The 20,430-nt window shown below is 37.4% G+C and overlaps 2 protein-coding genes across 2 annotated transcripts; both read left to right on the forward strand.

Annotated features, from left to right (window-relative positions):
- The first annotated feature begins 454 nt into the window (after positions 1 to 454).
- LOC101207185 (pectinesterase/pectinesterase inhibitor PPE8B) lies at positions 455 to 3,379 on the forward strand. The gene is made up of 3 exons (XM_004146140.3): positions 455 to 1,365; positions 1,630 to 2,142; positions 2,239 to 3,379. The coding sequence occupies exons 1-3, from the start codon at positions 849 to 851 to the stop codon at positions 2,937 to 2,939; spliced, it is 1,731 nt and encodes a 576-aa protein (XP_004146188.2). The 5' UTR covers positions 455 to 848; the 3' UTR covers positions 2,940 to 3,379.
- A 4,844-nt stretch (positions 3,380 to 8,223) lies between these two features.
- LOC116401679 (N-acylphosphatidylethanolamine synthase-like) lies at positions 8,224 to 20,085 on the forward strand. The gene is given in 8 exon segments (XM_031883269.1): positions 8,224 to 8,557; positions 8,660 to 8,700; positions 10,845 to 11,089; positions 11,244 to 11,371; positions 17,907 to 17,992; positions 18,495 to 18,581; positions 18,583 to 18,633; positions 19,586 to 20,085. Coding segments are annotated over 6 exon segments (849 nt in total). The 5' UTR covers positions 8,224 to 8,557; positions 8,660 to 8,700; positions 10,845 to 10,880; the 3' UTR covers positions 19,874 to 20,085.
- The last annotated feature ends 345 nt before the right edge of the window (positions 20,086 to 20,430 follow it).

A 20,430-nucleotide genomic window follows, 5' to 3' on the forward strand; every position in this document is an offset into this window, starting at 1 on the left:
ATGCATATTATTTCACTCAGATTACATAAATATAGAAGTATCGTAAATTTGTTGATTTTGTTGAAAAATATTTTTTTTCCCTTCATATAATATAATAGATGAAGTTTTAAAATTAATATGTCGATGAGTATCAAGTGATAGAAAACATGTGTAATTAAATAATTCGAAAAAGTTAAAACAAATAAAAATATGCAACAAAAAAGGAACTTGTTTAGATTACAAAAAATTTCATCATATACTCATGAGAAAAAGAAAAAAATCAATTCAATTCAACACCTTAAACACAAATTTATTCGACTTAACCTAACTAATCACTAGTTCGTAGGTTAAACTAGTTAAGTCAGGATAAATGTAGATTTTCTTAAAATATATCAATAATTATTTATAATTTAACACAAGTTTGTGCACGAAATGCATAGTAACTTCTAAGAACTAAGTGATTCAATAGAAAGCGTTTATTTTATTTAAAACATTTAAAATTGTAGTGTTTACAATGTTGGTTTTGTCCAAATACAATAGAAATGAAAATAAAGAAATAGAATATATTAATGAGGGGGAAGGGATGGATGAAGAGGAAGCGAAAGTCAGGGTGGGAATGGTAGTCAACTTCTATCATTTAATAGCATTTGTAGTTAGGAGAGGAGAGAGTGATATGGGCATTTGTTTTTGGTTCAAAAGAAGAGTAATTAGGAGAGACGAGTATGGGTGTGGATGATGACACTGACATCCAAAAAGATCAAAGGGAGATGTTCGAATCTACTAAAGTTGTCGTAAATGCTTTCCAGCGACTGTGAGTAAGATGCCCCGAGATCCGCGTAAGAAGAGAAGCTTTTTATGAGCGCCGACACATGGATTTTCACACAAACCCTTCCCCACAAAACGTGAATGTAGCATTCAAATCAACGCGCTATCTCCCCAACCCCCTGCCTTTAAAGTTCCTTTCCCTCACCTTCCAACTGGACTCTTCATTTACTTCACCGATTTTTGTTTTAATTTTGCTTCATCATCCCATACATACTGGCCAGGCCAAAGGCAGCTCAATAATTCCTATCTTAATGGCCAAATTAACTACACAAACCCTTCAGTTTTGCTGCCTCTTGATCCTTTTGTTTCCCATGCTGCTTCCGGCCAGCTCTCCACCGGATCTTGTGCAGACAGAGTGCTTGAGCGTACCCTCCTCCCAGTTCTCCAACTCACTCCTCTCCACCATCGATGTTGTACGACAGGTTATGGCCATTTTCTCTCCGTTCAGTAAATTACTGGGAGACTTCCGGCTTTCCACCGCCATTTCCGACTGTCTCGATTTGCTTGACTCCTCTGCTGACCAGTTGAGCTGGTCCCTCTCCGCCACCCAGAATCCCAAGGGTACACCATTATTTACAATACCCCACCCCCACCGCATTCTTATAAATTTGCATATTAACTCTCTACCCCCTAAGCCTATTCATTTATATGTTGCGCTTTCAAACTTTGCTTTAATATGTGTTGTTGGTTAGTTCACGGGGATATTGTCGGTTGTGCTGCTGCTGGACCTACTAGTTACTTTTATAAATTGCGCATGCAAATGCAACTACACTAGAAATTCAACATATTTACAAATTAAACATCCTCCTGCTTACATTATTTCAGCTAAAAACCATAGCACGGGAGATCTGAGTTCTGATCTGAAGACATGGCTGAGCGCTGCAGTGGTTAATCCGGAAACATGCATGGATGGATTTGAGGGCACCAATAGCATTATCAAAGGTCTAGTATCTGGAGGCGTTAACCAGTTAACTTCACAGCTCTATGACCTTCTTTCCATGGTGAAATCAATCCCCAATCAACCGAGCGAGTTTCCTTCATGGCTGAAATCTGAGGACCAGAACTTGCTGCAAATAAATGACTTGGCCGCCGATGCCACAGTGGCCGCCGACGGGACTGGGGATTTCACCAATGTGATGGATGCGGTACTAGCAGCCCCTGACAATAGCATACGACGTTATGTCATATACATAAAGAAGGGTGTGTACTTGGAGAACGTGGAGATCAAGAAGAAGAAGTGGAATCTCATGATGATTGGGGATGGAATAGATGCCACCATCATATCGGGTAACCGCAGTTTTATTGACGGTTGGACAACATTCCGATCAGCGACCTTCGGTAATTTTCCCTTTCATTATAATAATTTCTGAGGACAAAACAAAACAGAGAAATGAAGAAGAAGTGGTTATTAATTAATTTGCAAATGATTTGCAGCTGTAAGTGGAAGAGGATTCATAGCGCGAGACATAACATTCGAGAATACTGCAGGAGCAGAGAAACATCAAGCAGTGGCACTTAGATCGGACTCCGATCTGTCGGTGTTTTTTAGATGTCGAATTAGAGGCTACCAAGACACGCTGTATACGCACACCATGCGCCAATTTTACCGCGAGTGCCAAATCAGTGGGACCGTTGATTTTCTTTTCGGCGATGCCACCGTCGTTTTTCAAAACTGCAGCATCCTGGCGAAGAAGGGTCTTCCCAACCAGAAAAACACCATCACTGCTCAGGGCCGGAAAGACCCAAACCAACCCACCGGTTTCTCCATTCAATTCTGCAACATATCTGCGGATTCAGACCTTAAACCCTCGGTTAACACTACTGCTACGTACCTTGGAAGACCATGGAAGGAATATTCCAGAACCATTATCATGCAATCATACATCAGCGATGCCATTAGGCCAGAAGGTTGGCTTGAGTGGAACGCCAATTTTGCATTGAATACACTATTCTACGCTGAGTTTATGAATTACGGACCGGGGGCGGGATTGGCCAAGCGTGTCAATTGGCCCGGTTACCACCGACTGAATCAAACCAGTGAAGCTACTAACTTCACCGTGGCTCAATTCATTGAAGGAAACCTGTGGCTGCCGTCCACGGGTGTCAAATACACTGCAGGACTGGGAGCTAATTAGTAAATCAACAATATGTGGTGCATTGATGCTCCCTCCTATATATCTCACTTTCAAAATATACATAAAAATGAATTAAAACATTAAAAAAAAAAATCCCTTGCCGTAGTTTAGATGATACAATTCGGTGGACCCAGAAAGTTAAGTGCCTCTAGATATTTTTGGTGTTGTAATTAAAGCAAACCCCCTAAATTCCCCTCGAGTCTTCAGTTCTGTGTGTGCCACCGTGGTGCACTTGCCATATGCTTTTGTGTGACCATTTATCTCTTCACTTTGACCTTCATTTTGTAACATGTTGTTCTAGTGCTTTTGGTCGCAATTGTCCATTGTTTTCTGCCCCTCTTTTCATTACCATCGTATTATTGTTTGATGTTTGTTTAATTGTCATATTGCTCTTCGTCTCTGTCTTTCATCTATTATATATATGTTGTGGTTTTTCTTGCCTTCGTGGTCTTTATTATATCGTTCATGTTGATATCACCATGCAGCAACTTTGCTCATCTTTCATTATTGTGTCATCATTTGTTAAAATCATCAATATGAATGTTGGTTAAAAAAATAGATTTGAAGAGGTAATATCTAGTAAAATTTTAATAGTTATTAGTTTCGATATAATAGTACTTAACCTAATCAGTAAATTAATAACTACTTTTTAGTACCATGACGACATTGCCGGTATGACCATAACTCAAATCTTAACTAACATCAAGCATCTACATATAGTAGATGGCGTTAAATGTATCAATTTGAGATTAAAAGTTTCAACCTCTCGTCAAAGGAAAAAAAATGTATTCAAATTTTAGTTTTAAGTTACTAAAATTTTAAATAGAATAAAAGTGGTGGTTGTTTGAAGAATCCACATTTGGCTCCTCGAAATTCTGCTGTTGATGTAAAAAAATGAAAGCTTTTTACTGCAATCACTGGGTATCGATGGTCTAAGATTTCATGCAAAGACCAGCTTCACGAAGACAGAATCTGGAAGATGAAAGAAGATCGACGGAGGGGAAGAAGATATTGTAGAAAGAATATTGCAAAGAGATCTACAAATGAGAAGAATATGAAGAAGATCGAGAAGCATTGAGAATCGAGGAGATGAAAGAGAGAATTGAGAGGAGTCCTTTGCTACTTTTACATTTTTATGATGATGTAAGCGAAAAACCTAGAACTTACATTTTAGAAAAGTAGGTCAATTTCACTTGGGTATTTCAAATTAGGTCATCTGTGAAAAGGATAACCTAAGCATGCATTGCATAAACAACCCAAGTTTAAACCTTCGATTTTGCCTGTAGCTCCGCAAATCTTCAAAAAACCGAGTAGCATACCCAGTTTTTCGGTAAACCCTAGCGAGTTGGTTTTCTTCGATTTCCTCCACTCTCATGGTTCTGTTGCTTTCTTGCATAATTCTCAATTGCAAATCTAATTATAAGCAAAGTAAAAAGAATATTACAAAAATAATATCCCAAATATATTCTAATTACAACAATACCCTCCTCAAACTCAAGGTTCTAATCACGAACTTGAGTTTGCTAATAACTTGATAAAACAAATCCACGAATGACTTATGGGATAGTAATGTAGGTTATCGTATAGAAATCTATAATATAACCTACAAAGAACAAAGCAAGAACTCAGCAAGAACAACTCCTAAAACTTGATAGAGAGATAGTGGAACGAAAAGTAATGCATGAGGTAAAGGTTGGTTGGATTTGGAGCGGAGGACGAGCTGAACGGATCTTTAAAGTAAATCAAAACCAAAGCAGGTGGAAACGAGGCAGATATGTGGGACAAAGCAGACGAAACCTAGAGGTGAATAGAACAAAAATCGAACTGATTGGAGTTGAGAGGCTGAGTGGATCCGAATGAAAACCGGATCAGGGCATAATTGGATCTAAGCTTCGATCTAAACTTGAAGTGTTGAAGAGCTGCCAAAGACACTAAGCGAGAAGAGGAGGAAGATAAGCATTTCAGGTTTAACTTGTTAAGTGTTGTGAGTGTTTTCTTTAAATGTTTAAATGATGATTTCCAGTGCCTTGTTCATTCTTGTTGATTTGAAATAGTGATTTAGTAGATTCGGCCTCGTGTTGAGGACATTTCCCCGACATTGGGATAAACGAGCCGGCTTTCTCCGATGTCGAGGACATTTCAAATAATTTCCAAGCGTCAGGATTAAGGTGTCGAGAAAATAACATTTCCCGACGTCGTGAAGAGGACATCACCAATTGAGATTTTTGTCGACGCCAAGCATCAGCGGGTTGGGAAAAGTTAAAACTATTTAAATTTAGAGCAATTATGATGCATACCTATATGTGACATCAACAATTGCTCCACAAATGCCGACGTTGGCATTGACCACGTTTGCAAAGGTTCAACCTTTAAGTAATTTTTATAACTTTTTCTGACGTCAAAAGTGACTACTCGAGATTGGCCTACTTTTTGCCGACGTAGGATCTAACAATGTTGGGGGAAAGTGCGACGTTTAAAAATTTTGAAAAGTTTTTTCGACGCCATGAGTGTCAACGTCAGGATCAGTGGAAAATGTCGACGTTGTCAATTATGGCATCGTAAATAGAATGGTTCTCGCAACGTACTCATGTTGCGTCATGAGAACCCATTATTATAAAATATTATGTTTTCACATAACACAGAACACACAAGAGAACGTAAAATGAAAGAGAGAAGAGGGAGTGTAGTCCTTGCTCGATGTCGTCATCGTTTGCAGCCCGCCGTCCTCCTTTCGTCGTCAAGTTACTTAGTCGTCTCTATTTCGGTAAAGAGTTGTATTTATTTATTTATTCTAAATAAATGTATATTGTTTTCGGTTGTATGTATATTGTTTTAAGTTGTATGTATATTGTATATCGTGAATTGTAGATTGTATATTGTATATATTGAAATTGTTGAATGTTTTTTAACTAAAATTTATATGAGTTGTTTAGATTTTATATTGTATGTATGTTTGATATTTAATCTTGTGTCATTGTAGGTTGGGAGGCATGGGAGAACTGACGTCCACGTGTTTAGAATTATGTTTTCAAGTTTTAGTTTTAAGTTTTCATGTAATTTCTAAACTAAAACACGTGTATTTTTTTTTAATATTTGAATTAATATGAATATAGATTCGATTTTGGTATGTTTTTCATCTTATGTTAATATTGTTTTTAAAAATTGATTGAATTTATAAATCGAATTCGTTCTCAATACCATATATATATATATATAATAAATTAAAAAAAGTTATAAACAGGTTTTTCTGACGCACAAAACGCATCGAGCATGGACCCTATACCGACGTCATGTTGGCTTTTCCCTTCCTCGACGTACAAGACGACGTCGATGTAGGTATTGTCGACATCTGGTCAACAGGTCGAAAGAGCGAAGCATGCATTGACAAAATCTTTTGCCGACGTCATGTTGTTCGTGCGTCAGTATAGCCTATCCCAACACGGTAATGCCGACGTGGTTTTCTGCGTCGAGATAGCCTATTCAGATGCATTTTGTGATTTATGCCGACACACACATGAGTCGGTAGAACTCCCCTTTCTTGTAGTGTTTGTTAAAGTCTCTGAATCTCACAATTTTCTCGAGATCACGAATACACCAAAAAAATAACTTCTGAATAAGTGAGGTATTGGTTGTGAGAACTAATCTTAATTTTTGGGATTAAGGCATATTAGGAATAACGAGTAACACGAGGAGAAGGTTATGTATCAAATAATTCCTATGCGGGAGTTATTTAAAATTTAATTTCACAACTAAATTATTAATAAGTAATTATTTTATTATTTATTTTATTTAGAGGCATTTGTAGAATTATAAAAAAAATACAAACTATTTACTATTTTATAAATAAATAAAAAACTAATAAAAGACAAAAGTGCATGATCTAACATAATTAGGAACAATTTTAAAAATAATAATCAAGTATATAACAATTTTTTTTTTTGCAAATATAACAAAATCGAAATGTGATAAGCCTCTATCGGTAATAGACTCTTATGGTCTATCATTGATAAATCAATATTTATTTTGACAGGTTCTGCTATATTTGTAAATTTTTAAAAATGTCGTTCTATGCTCAATTGTTTTGAATCTAATTACCATATTTGCAACTATACATTTTTTTGTTGTAAATAGTTGGCTTATTTTTCTTTTTTGGACAAGTCCCCTTTAATTTATTTAATAATTAATTAATTCAATTCAATTTAATTCAATTAATAGTTTCATTTAGATCATATTTAAATGAACACATAGTCCACGTAACCTATACCTTTAATTCAGCTAATTTAATTAAATCAAATCAAATTATATCTAATTAAATATCATAGGTTTAATTTAACGTAATCTATATATGAATCATATTCAATCATATTTCTCTCATAATCTATAGCATTTATGTGTATCTAATACACACAAATTTTAACTTATAGTTTTAATTTGAATTTAATTTATATTAAATTAATATTTAAATTCTTCAAATATTTAATTTAATTAAAATATAAAATTGATATTATAATGTATATCAGTCTTAATCTAAGTAAAATTGAACATTTCAAATTCTAAAACATAATAGCCTCGCTACCCTCTACTAGCTGCTGAGGAGATCTAATAAACCTATAGATCACAAATTTCAGTTTAATTCGCTAAAACTCATTAACCACATTAATCAATACTCGTTAATTATGTGTACACGTAACTAAACATTCATAGTTTTACTCTTCTCCTTGTATATATTAGTTTATGTATCCATTAATATAGACTAATAGCCAATTAGTCATTCATGAGTGTTTGTAACATCAGTTGAGTCAAATTATCATTTTACTCTTATATTAATTCAAATCATTAAACATAAAACCATCTCGAGCTAGTGAGAGGGTAAGACCCTTTGTTCGTTTCAAGTCATTGTTTAAGGGAACACTCATCTACTTATCATAAAGTTGTAAATAAATGGTAGGCTTATTGAGTCAACGAACTAGTCAATCTCACCCATACAAATCAAACGAAAATCACTCGTGAATAGAAATACATAATACACTCGGAATTAAGACTAAGTTATCTATGTCATTCTATTGAAATAGAAACTCAACTAGTAAACATAATTACACCTAGTGATTACTATTTTCATGGTTGGATTAGGTTGTAAAACCACCTAAAACCAAAGCAAGTAAAATAATTATAAAATTGATTTTTGATTCTGCATTTAAAGTTGAATTACAAGGAGTTAGAACAAAAATAACTTAACTCAAGCCAGCATAAAAACACATGAGAGCCAAATTATCTTATCAAGAGGGAAAACGAAGATAAACGATTTTTATCATTTAAGAGCCTCTTGTAACTTTTCATACCCCGCATTGTCCCAAAACAACTGTTCTAAAAACAATCCCAATCTTTACCCCTCTCACCAAAACAGACTTAGTTTTCCAAAAATCTTCCTTACAAATTAATCCCAGCAAATCTCTAACTCTCATCAAAGTTATGGGTGTTCAAATCATCCGAATATCAATCTAGACCAGCAGCCTTGACCAACGCCGCCGCTCGTGCCTTCGTAGCCAGTAAGCTCTATCTCTGATTCAAGGGGTTTTCTTACTCTCTCTACCGGTTAGGAGCAGTGCGTAGGAGTTTTGGTGAGTTTAATGTGAGTTCTTTGGTTCTTCTCACACCATAACCCATTTGGCTTAAATTTAACTTACCCACGTTGTTTTGATCTTAGATTCTTGAGTTTGCAGGAGTCTAATGTGCTATCCAGCAAGACATTAAGATTTTTGGGGTACGTTTCGATGGGTATTTACCCTCCGATCTTCTCTTGGAGATACTTTCATGGCTTGAATTGGTACTGAATTCAGTTTTGGTTAGAACATTGATCGAGGTTCCGTAAGGAGAAGAGAATTGTTATTGGTGGATATTGGGATTGGATTCGAGGTAAGGGACCTTGCCCTTGGAATGCTTTAAGGGCAAGTTTGGGTGTTACCACCGACTGTATATCTTACGTGAATTCTTGTGCCAGTCTTAGACCATGAAAGTCATGTTTTTTAAATGTCATGAATTTCAATGCAATGTTTTATGACTTATGAGTGCCATTTCTGAAATTTATCCATAATTGATTAAGCCATGAAATGTGAATAGTATAATATGTGAAGCTCGTGAATGTTATGTTATGTACGTCATGCATGTGAAGTTTGATGTATATGGCTGCAAGGCTTGTTATATTGCACAGGACCTCATGCACGTGTGAATGCTTGTCAAAGTCATGAAAGCGTTCAATGGTTTCCTTCCCTTTTATTGAACAATTTAACTGCATGGAAGGTGCGTGTCCAAGGGCTCCAGTGCATGAAAACGATGTTCTAGAGTCGATACACATGGACGTGATACATACCTAACGGGGCTTGCTATGAAGCACAAAATACTTCACGTTAGGTAGAGAATTGGTGTCGGATGTCAGTATTAGATACTGATAGATGTGGCATATCTGTTTTCTTAAAATTATTTTGTTTAAATATAAGATACTCATGCCTACTTCTAGATACGTATAGTGGACACGCTGGACCTTACCAAAAAATATATAAAAAAAGCTCATTTAATTTTTCCTAATCTGAGACTAAGTAGTCTATCTAAAAAGCTCACTGCCTGAACGAAAAATTAAAAAATTAAAAGAAAAAAACCAGAATCATCTCATTTTCATCTTCATGTCAGGGTCCCCACAAAGTCAAGCATAAATAACCTATTGAATATCTTCAACAGTTCAACGAAAAAGTCCCTCGTTGTTCTCCCTCAAGTCTTCTTCTCTGATCAGTCCATACTCTGGTGCACCACCAACCTTTTTATTGTATTCTAATGACTATTGTATTTCAGTATTTTTTATGTTGCTTTTTGTATTTAATTCTAGTGTTTGTATTGTATTTTTTGATAGAATCAACAACTTTCATTGAGAAAAAGAACATGAAAAATACAAGGGCTTAAAAGAAAAGAAAAGAAAATAAGAATCCACAAAACATCCCCTCTAAAGAAACATATTCCAACTAAAAAAGATGTTACCTAGAGCACTGTAGATTGTACTATTGCCATTAACTTAACAATATTATTGTATTGTTGATTGTAATATTGTCATTAATTTGACATTTTTTAAATATATTTTTAGTGGATTAAATCTAGTATTTTTATGTTAAATTTACATGTTTGAACACACACATTCTTATCCTAGTTTTTTAGGGCCTCGCGTTTCACCATATCCTATAGTATTCGTATGCTATATCCATGTTTGTGCTTCATAGGAAGTTTTGAGTATATGAAATGATACACGCCACGCCCAATGTGCAGTGGGTTATGTGTTTGAAAGTGATGTAGACAGACTGTGTACAAAAGTGATGAACAACCCAACTTATGAAAGGGAAGAAGTGGAAAACATAGAAAGAAAGTTTAGTCCCACAATGATTACTTAAGAATAGTCTCGATGCACGTGTGTTTGCATTTTCTTACCCTAGTTGTGGGGTTTCATACTGAGTATTTTTTAGTACTCACCCTTCCAGAGAAATATTTTAGATAAGAACAAGTTGACTTAGGCGGATGGCCATGGGTGACTGCAAGGTCCAGTTACATTTTAGTTAACTTATTTGTATCACTCCTTTAAGTCTTATGTTATGTTTTTACTTTAAGTTTTTGTTATTTGTTTTCTAAACTTTGGGATCCCAAACTGAACGTTGTTATGGAATGGATTATGAACTTAACACATCTTTCATGTTTTTATTTGAATAAAAGTTCGGTGAGTCTTCTAGTTTTGTCCAGTGCTGTCGTATTGGTTGCATGCATGAGTCATGACCCTTGTTAACAATTTTGAATAGTCGGGTCCTTGCAATCATGCATTATGTGGTTCTGTATTGTACATCATCCTCTTGCTGATGCCGAAGTCATACACAGGGGCTTGAGGCTTGTTCACAGAGCCCTACGACAGGCATGGGCCGACATATGGAGTGGGCAGGGCGAATGGGCTACATGTGGGGAATCCCAAGGAAAATGTTGTTCGTGGCAGTGGGTGCTTTTGCCAAGGCTGTGGCAAATGTTCTAAACACCACTACTGTCCACAACGCCGATACTCTCATTCGACTTGTCCAACACCGGCCTCCCGGAGTGCCCCTCGTCACTGTTAGCAATCATATGTCCACGTTTGTCTCTTTCCCTTGTTTTTTGGCGTTGTTTCCATTAGCTTCTAAGCTTCTCAGTTTGTCGCAATCCACCTCCCACGTTAACTTGGCTGGGTTTCACTCTCTGTATCTTTGTGTAATTTCTAAGTTGATGTTGCTTTTGTGGATACAACAGGATAGACGATCCAGTCATGTGGGGCTTCAAAGGTTTTCCGACCTCTGATGCAACATTAGGTAGGTGGGTGTTGGCAGCAGAGGATATTTGCTTTAAGAACGTTGTGCTATCTTATTTATTCCGATTAGGTAAGAGACATCTACTCTATGTTACTTCATTGTTACTGTTTTCTTTTTGGTTTTATCTTCCATTAGTAGGAGTTGGTTAGTGAAAGGTGATTACAAAGCAGTGTTAATTCAGATGCACAGAAAATTTCCAATAGCATAGTTGTCATTAGTGGGAGTTGGGATATCATCATGACTCATGAGAAAAGAAATATCAAAGTAACATTGAAACAGTATTATGATATCAAAGACAATGAATCTGGAACACTTTAATTTGTTAAGGATTCCATATTGGAAAAATCAAGGGACCTCATAATTGTTAAGATACTATGCCCTAATATCTTGATAGACCCCTATCATACATCAATACAGTAGAAGAGGAAAGAAAGCTTCAACATGTGTGGGAGGGGATACAAACACGGAGGTGGTAAATAATAAATAGGACTGGTTAGGAGCAAGTATAAATAGTTTTTTAACTGAGAGGGAAAGGCATTTAGTATTTTCAAATGACAGTTGTACTCTGTTTCTGTTAGGATACTAACAATAATTTAGACTGAAAGGACTGTATAAATGGCTTAAACAGAGGCGGTACTCTGGTTTACTTTATTTATATATAAAGCCAAATGATCCAGATTCACAAGATGAAAAGAAATAACAAGAAACAACAAGGAAAAATGCAGAAAAGATCATACCAGCCTCTTGGTTTTAAGAGACCCTGGTGGCTGCTGTAGCCCTACCTCCTAAAAGTTAAAAATACCCTAGCTACTCCAACCTAATAATCCTATTTATAGACTCACATATTCCTCAGCCCAGTGGGCCCTACCACTCAGAACGTCCTTCCAATCATTTCTCCATAATAATTCCCTGTGCAGTTACTTTTCTACCCTTCCTCCTATAAGTATGGATAATTGGGGGTCTTACAATACCCCTCGGTTCCAAGTTCACCTTGTCCTCAAGGTGGAAGGTGGGAAACTGTTGATTCATTTGGTACACTGCTTCCCAGGTAGCCTCGTTCTCCGGTAGTTCTTTCCATTTCACCAACCACTCGTTGGCCCCCAAGTCCTTATTCCATCGAATGCCCAGTACGGTTTCTGGTTGTAGCTGTAGTTCAAACTCTTCCGTTAGTACTGGTTGTTGGATTTGTACTACATGTGTTTTTCCCAATTTCAGTTTCAGTTGGGAAATATGGAAGACGTCATGAATGGAAGCTTCGGGCGGTAACTGCAGCCTATACGCCACTTCTCCAATTTCTTCAATTATGCGGTAAGGTCCATAGAATTTAGGGGCCAACTTCTCCGACCTCTTTCGTGCTAGAGAATGTTGCCTATAGGGTCGAAGCTTGAGATATACCTCATCTCCCACCTTGAACTTAAGTTCCCTCCTCTTAGAGTCTGCCATTTTCTTCATTCGGTTCTGCGCCACGTTCAGGTTCTCCTTTAGAGCAATCAGTGCTAAATCCCTCTCTTTCAGCATTAGTTCCACCTCATTGTGAGGAGTCTTGTGATTGCCGTATGATAGCAGCGGAGGAGGTGATCGTCCATATACAATCTGGAAGGGATTTGATCTTGAGGAGGCATGGAAAGTTGTATTATACCATAGTTCTGCCCAGGGAATGAACTTATTCCACTTTGTCGGCTGCTCATTACAAAAACACCTCAGATAAGTTTCTACACAACGGTTTACTCTTTCAGTTTGTCCGTCCGTTTGAGGGTGGAATGCCGTACTTCTTTTTAGAAGGGTTCCCATGCTAGCAAATATTTCTTTCCAAAAGTTGCTTATGAAAATTTTATCCCTATCGGAAATGATTGACTTAGGTATTCCATGTCTACTCACTACCCGGTCAATAAACACTTCAGCCACTTGCCTTGCATTGAAAGGATGCCTCATGGTGATAAAATAGGAGTATTTGCTCAGCCTGTCCACAATTACCATTATTACATTCATACCTCCTGCTTTAGGTAGCCCTTCAATGAAGTCCATGGACCAGTCTTCCAAGATTCTTTCTGGAATTGGAATTGGCTGCAGAACTCCAGCTGGTTTAGTTGCTTCCAACTTATTTCTCTGGCAAACCTCGCATTCTTGCACATATTTTTTTACATCCGCCTTCATACCCTTCCAATACAATTCCCCACACATCCTTTTATACGTCCTTAAGAACCCGGAATGGCCTCCCAAAATGGAGTCATGAAATGTATGTAGTAAGGTGGGGATCAGAGTGGATTCTTTTGACAACACAATCCGCTTCTTATACCATAGGTTTCCATTCACCCATTGGAATTTACTAGGCTCATCAGGATTCTGTTTTAATTCTTCAATGATTGCCTTAAGCTCTTCATCTAACTCAACCTCTTTCTCTACCACCTCCATGTTGACAATACCCGTGGTGGACATATTCTTCATTTCCACTGGTTGTTCTATTCGGGAGAGGGCATCGGCTGCTTTGTTTTGTAGTCCGGGTTGGTAAAGTATTTCGAAGTCATACCCGAGGAGTTTAGTCAGCCACTTCTGGAATTGGGGTTGCACTTCCCTTTGCTCTAAAAGGAACTTGAGGGCCCTCTGATCTGAGATGATTGTAAACTTCCTTCCCAAGAGGTAATGTCTCCACTTCTGTACTGACAGAACCACAGCCATCAATTCCCTCTCATATATGGACTTGGTTTTTGCTCGGTTTGATAGTTTTTGACTGAAAAAAGCTATGGGATGGCCATTTTGAGATAGAACTGCCCCTAAAGCAATCCCCGACGCATCTGTTTCAATGATGAAAGGCAGGTTCCAATCCGGTAGAGCTAGTACGGGTAGGGTTGTCATGGCTAATTTCAGCTTATCAAACGCCTCTGTTGCTTCTTCCCCCCATAGGAATGAGTTCTTTTGTAATAATTTGGTCAGCGGTTCTGCCATCTCCCCATACCCTTTGACGAATCTTCTGTAGTAACCTGTCAACCCTAAGAACCCCCTCAATCCGGTTACATCTTTGGGTTGGGGCCAATTTACCATGTCCTTGATCTTGTCTCCATCAGCTTCAACCCCTCTACTGGATATTAAATGCCCCAAATACTGAATCTGTGAATGGGCTATTACGCATTTTTTTTTGTTAGCAACTAACTGGTTATCCCGCATTACTGCAAAAACCATGGCCAAATGCTTTTCGTGTTCTGTGAGATTCGTGCTGTATATCAATATATCATCAAAAAATACCAGTACACATCTCCTGAGGAAGGGTTTAAAGACCAGATTCATTAAAGATTGGAAAGTAGCTGGTGCGTTAGTGAGGCCGAACGGCATGACCAGAAACTCGTAGTGTCCTTCATGGGTTCTGAATGCTGTCTTTTCCACATCCTCCTCCTTCATCCGTATCTGATGATATCCAGATTTGAGATCCAGTTTTGAAAAAACAGTGGCCCCATGCAGTTCGTCTAGCAATTCCTCTATCACGGGTATTGGAAATTTATCCGATATGGTTACTTGATTTAATTTTCTGTAATCAACACAGAATCTCCACCCTCCGTCTTTCTTTCTTACCAGCAACACAGGACTCGAGTAAGGGCTGTGACTGGGTCGTATTATCCCAACTTGGAGCATTTCAGATATTAACTTCTCGATTTCTTCTTTTTGTGTGTGGCCATATTTGTAAGGTCTCACATTGATAGGTTTCTGGCCGGTTACCAGCAAAATACGATGGTCACACTCCCTTTTTGGTGGTAATCCCTTCGGTTCTTCGAATAAATCCGTGTACTGCTGGAGTAAGACTTGAATCATTGGAGATTCTTCCTCATCCCCCTTTACTCTCTGTACTTCATCCAATTCCCCATCTTCCTCTGCCTCATAGTTCTGCATTTCGAGTAAGAAGCCTTGGTCGTCCTCTTCCCATGTTTTTTCAATAGTTTTCAGAGAGCACTCTGCCCTAATAAGTGAAGGATCTCCTTTTAAGATAAACTGTTTTTTTCCCATCCGAAATGTCATGGTCAAGGATGGCCAGTGTATCTTCATGGTTCCCGTTGTGTTTAACCATTGCATCCCTAGAATCACATCTACACTCCCCAGTTCAATTGCTAAAAAATCAGCCACGATTGTGATCTCTTTAAGTTTTAGTTCTAACCTGTTACACACGCCTCTTCCTTGGCATCTTGTACCATCTCCGATAGTGACTCCAAACGGAGTATGATTCTCTAACTCCAGTCCCACTTCCTCCACAATTTTGTTGTGTATGAAATTGTGGGTGGCCCCACTGTCAATCAGTATCAATACTTCTTTCCCTTTAATTTCGCCTTTGATCTTCATCGTTCCTTTACTTGTTAGGCCATGTATTGCCTTTAACTCAATTTCGGTTCCCTCCTCCAGTGTAAGCTGATTCAACTCTAATACTTCTTCATTAGTTTCCTCTGTTCTGTCTTCGTCTTCCAGACTTTCTTCTTCATTCATGATAAACAGCATCAGCTCTCTTTTGTCCTTCATTTTGCATCGATGTCCAGGGGAGTACCTTTCATTGCATTTAAAACACAGACCCTTGTCAAGTCGTGCTCTGAATTCCGCATCCGATAAGCGTTTCACTGGTGGTTCACTCTTCTGGTAGTTGCCTTTAATGGGAATTGTCACCTGTTTCAAAGGAAACTCTGTTTTCCTGGTGATTCCCTTCTCCCCACCTTCTGGACCCTTGTTCGTGCTTCCTTCGCCTTTTTTGTAATTCCGTCCTCCCCCTTCTGCCTTGGACCATTGCAGGGCTAAATTTCTGTCGTTGACCAGCTGTGCCTCTCTCATACACTCCTCCAATGTTAGTGGATTGCGGCTCACGACTTCAGCTTGCAGGTTCGGCTCTAGCCCAGTCAGGAATGCATCCCTTAACACACTCTCTGTCATGTGGGGCAGGGGTGCTGAATAATTAACAAATTTCTTTACATAATCATTGTAGGAACCGTCTTGTTCAATCCTGATCAGTCTCGCCACTAAACTCTTCTGCCCTGTGTCTTTAAAAAAATCAAACATCCTTTCTTTTAGATCCTCCCACGACTCCACCTTCCTCCGATTGTGTGACCATCTGTACCAGTCTACCTCATCTTGTCCAAAGCTGACTACTGCTACCTTGACCTTTTCGGTCTCGGGTAGATTATTGATCTCAAAAAAATGCTCTGCCCTGTAAACCCAAGATTCCGGGTTTTCTCCCAAGAACATTGGCATCTCTAATTTCTTATATTTACTACGGTCACCCATGGTCAAGTTCCCTTCGTTATGAACATCGGTTTCCTCAGCTTTTCCCTTCAGTTTCATTACTGAACCGTCGGAGGTCCCAGATTCCTCCCTTCTTTTGTAGCTATGGTTCTCTCTTAGATCCTCAGCCATTCGTTCCATTGCTTTTTTCATTTCTAACAGCATCTCTTTCAGACCCATTATTTCCTTCTCAGTTCCATCCACTCTGTCTTCTATTTGTCTCTGCGCCATTAGTCTAGTAACCACCCCCAGTTTTTTCGGGCTCTGATACCAATTGTTAGGATACTAACAATAATTTAGACTGAAAGGACTGTATAAATGGCTTAAACAGAGGCGGTACTCTGGTTTACTTTATTTATATATAAAGCCAAATGATCCAGATTCACAAGATGAAAAGAAATAACAAGAAACAACAAGGAAAAATGCAGAAAAGATCATACCAGCCTCTTGGTTTTAAGAGACCCTGGTGGCTGCTGTAGCCCTACCTCCTAAAAGTTAAAAATACCCTAGCTACTCCAACCTAATAATCCTATTTATAGACTCACATATTCCTCAGCCCAGTGGGCCCTACCACTCAGAACGTCCTTCCAATCATTTCTCCATAATAATTCCCTGTGCAGTTACTTTTCTACCCTTCCTCCTATAAGTATGGATAATTGGGGGTCTTACAGTTTCATCCTTGAGAGATAGGATAGCAGAAGTGTGCCCTAGTTTCCAAATTGAGAACTCCTCAATTCGTTCTTCTACTTTCTTGATATTGTAACAGTGTTACGATTCATCAACACTATCAATAATATACTAAAGTTGATATTCAATATCGATTCCCATCATATCTCTGAAGTTTTTCCGCTAATGTTTCTAACAAACTCCCACGGGGAGCTATTTGTAGTGGATAATCATGGGACTTAGCTCTCAATGTAAGTTATTTGCAGTTACGAGAAAGAATAGTTTAGTATCTCCCACCAGATGCTTTTGTAGTTATGGGGAAGAATAGGAAGAGTGTGATTATTTGTCTTGAAAATTAATCCAAGGAGACTTTGACCATCAGAAGCATCTAGGGCAGACTGAATCTCCAATTTGAAGTGTCCTTAATATATAATCGCTTAAGTTCCTATCAGTATCTCCCTAAAGTTTTTATAAAAAAGTTCCTTCTGTTTCTTATAAGGAAAAATAATGCATGTATCAGTATCTCCCTAAAGTCCTATTCTATCATGCATGAATGCAGAAACATATTCATTATTGCATTCTAATTTGTATGCTTGTATGCTTGTATGCATAGCTATGTGAACTGTCTAGTGTGTTTTGTGAACTACAATTTCAAAATGTTTAATTCTGTTTTACACATAAAACTATGCAGGAAAATGTATACCTGTTACTAGGGGTGCTGGAATTCATCAAGAATATATGGATGAAGCACTTGAGCATTTAAGGAATGGAGAATGGGTACTTATCCATAATTATGTCTTGATATCTACAAATAAATTCTTTCAACACTTTTGCACACCAAAAATAAGGATTCATAATCATTACCATTTGTGACTACGAACCTTCCTTTTCTAGCCTAAAAAGACAATTAGAAAAGAGGGGTAAATTTGACACAAATACCACATCGCAAACATAATTCCAAAAAGAAAGTACAGGTCAAATGTTCAACTAAAAGGCCAAAGAACTTGATTTGCCGAACAACCAAACTCAATTATAGAAACAAGCAAATGCTCAACGTTCTTGGAGACAATTGTTCCTTGATAACTATGAAATTATATTTCAGATTTTAGGAAATATTTAACAATTTAATTAGACTCTCAGAGTTATGTTTTTCCTGTTTACCCTTAGATTCCATAAATGAGTCCGTGTATGTGTGTGGGGTGGGGGGTAATCATTGGATTGCAACCACCTCTGAATGATCTTTTTTTTCCTTTTATGTTTTGATCGTGAACATTGCCAGCTCCATACATTTCCAGAAGGTAAAGTGACTCAAGATGATGTGCCCATCCGACGATTAAAGTGAGGAACAGCTAGTCTTATTGTTCGTTTCTCCTATAACACCAATAGTTCTGCCGATTGTCCATCGCGGCTTTGATGAGGTAGTTTTCTTTTTGCAAAAATTATAGCAATAATTCTACTAATCCTGCTAATATTTCTGTCTAGATGAAACCATGGTGCTAAACTATGGGGTCAGTCATAGAGACCAGCTGTCTAAACTCTAAAGCATTAGTTGTAGAAAAGGTGCACCCATAAAAATTTAATTTAGGTGGATAAATGTGAAAGGATTGAATTTCTTTTTAGAACTGAAAACAAAATTGCATTCCTTGATAGAGGATAAAATTTAGCTTGTTCTGGGGCATTTGTTTGGATAGAGTTCATCTCGGCCATGGAATTGACATCTAGGTTCTCCGATTTTTATAGATAGGTACGTATTTGAAAGATGTGTTGGGTTCCTCGATGGCCCCTTCCCATTATTTCCATTTTCCCCTCAATGCGAATCAGTTCCCATTTCCATCGACCACTTGTGGAATGTGATTATTATTGTCATTATTATTATTTAAGTTTCTTTTTAAGTAAACACAACCTTTCATTGACATAATCTAAAGAGTCTGAAGTACAAAATCCAATAAAAAAAATATTTTAAAAAAAATTACGAGGAATTTCTAACTTAAACAAAAGGGCACTGTTTAAGCACTCTCGTCTGTTAATGTCTATGTTTTTAGAGATATGATACAGCAAAGCCGAAAGGCATTACTTAATGGTGAATTAAGTGTCCTTGAATATTTGATGCATCGGTCGAAGTCATGTCATATGATTTGCTTGATGAATTTTTGTTTGTTTTAATTTTCTTCTCAAGGTTTAGTATCATCATTCAATGACAAGTTATTTTTAAGATTTTCTTGTCTCCTCTTCCATATGTAAATAGCTCTCTTAAAAAATTCACCCTGGGCTTGAGTATACGAGTATTTGCTTGTTTCTTTTAGTAGAAACCCAATATTTATCTTTTCACCCCGTCTCACTTTTATGATGATTACCTATGTGGATTCTCAGATAATGCCTGAAAACTCTCTCTTTGGTAGGAGGCCTCCGGTTCCCTTGTGCTGTAAGAAGATTGAGATTATTGTGGGTGAGCCGATTCAGTTTGACATACCTAGCATGAAGCAGATGGCAATTTCCATGTCGCGTAACTGGGCCTCTCCTCTACTAGGATGGCCTGCCACTGGAGAACAAACTAGGCTGGATGAGCCTGCACAGAGATTCTTGTACGGTCATATCTCAGATCAAATTCGAAGTGTTATGGAGAAACTACGTGCACTGTCATTACAGAAGAGAAGCTGAAGATTTATTTTTGGCTGTTCATTATTTACAATAAGTCCACTGTATTTCTTAGATTAAATACTAATTCATATCAAATGGAATTTTTATTTCATTTCATAACTTAATTTGTACTTTAAGTTTATAACTAATTTCTTTCTCTTCAAGAAATTCGAATATTTCCTTATGCATAACATTATTTTCAAGGAATAATATTATTAAGATTAAGAATGTAAGACAGACCTGAAAACTAACATGTTACTATGGATTGAAGGTTATTGATGCAAAATATGAAACTAGCCATCTCAACAATAAACCTGGCAGCATCTTGCCTGGAACAGCAAAGAGCCCTTGGATCATACCGGTCTTTTAATTTGTAGTTTTCTTAATGAATAATGGATTAACGTCTAAATGTTTAAATGTTTTAAATGTTTTAGAAATAAAATTAGTGTTTGTGAGTTTAATTTTTAAAAAAAGAAAAAGAAGAGGAACAAAAAATTACCAAACCATATCTTAGATTTTGATGTTATGAGTGATGGGAATTAATCATTATGAATACTTAAAATTAATAATCCATTTAA

The sequence above is a fragment of the Cucumis sativus genome, chromosome 3 (assembly GCF_000004075.3).
Source record: "Cucumis sativus cultivar 9930 chromosome 3, Cucumber_9930_V3, whole genome shotgun sequence".
Classification (NCBI taxonomy): Eukaryota; Viridiplantae; Streptophyta; class Magnoliopsida; order Cucurbitales; family Cucurbitaceae; genus Cucumis; species Cucumis sativus.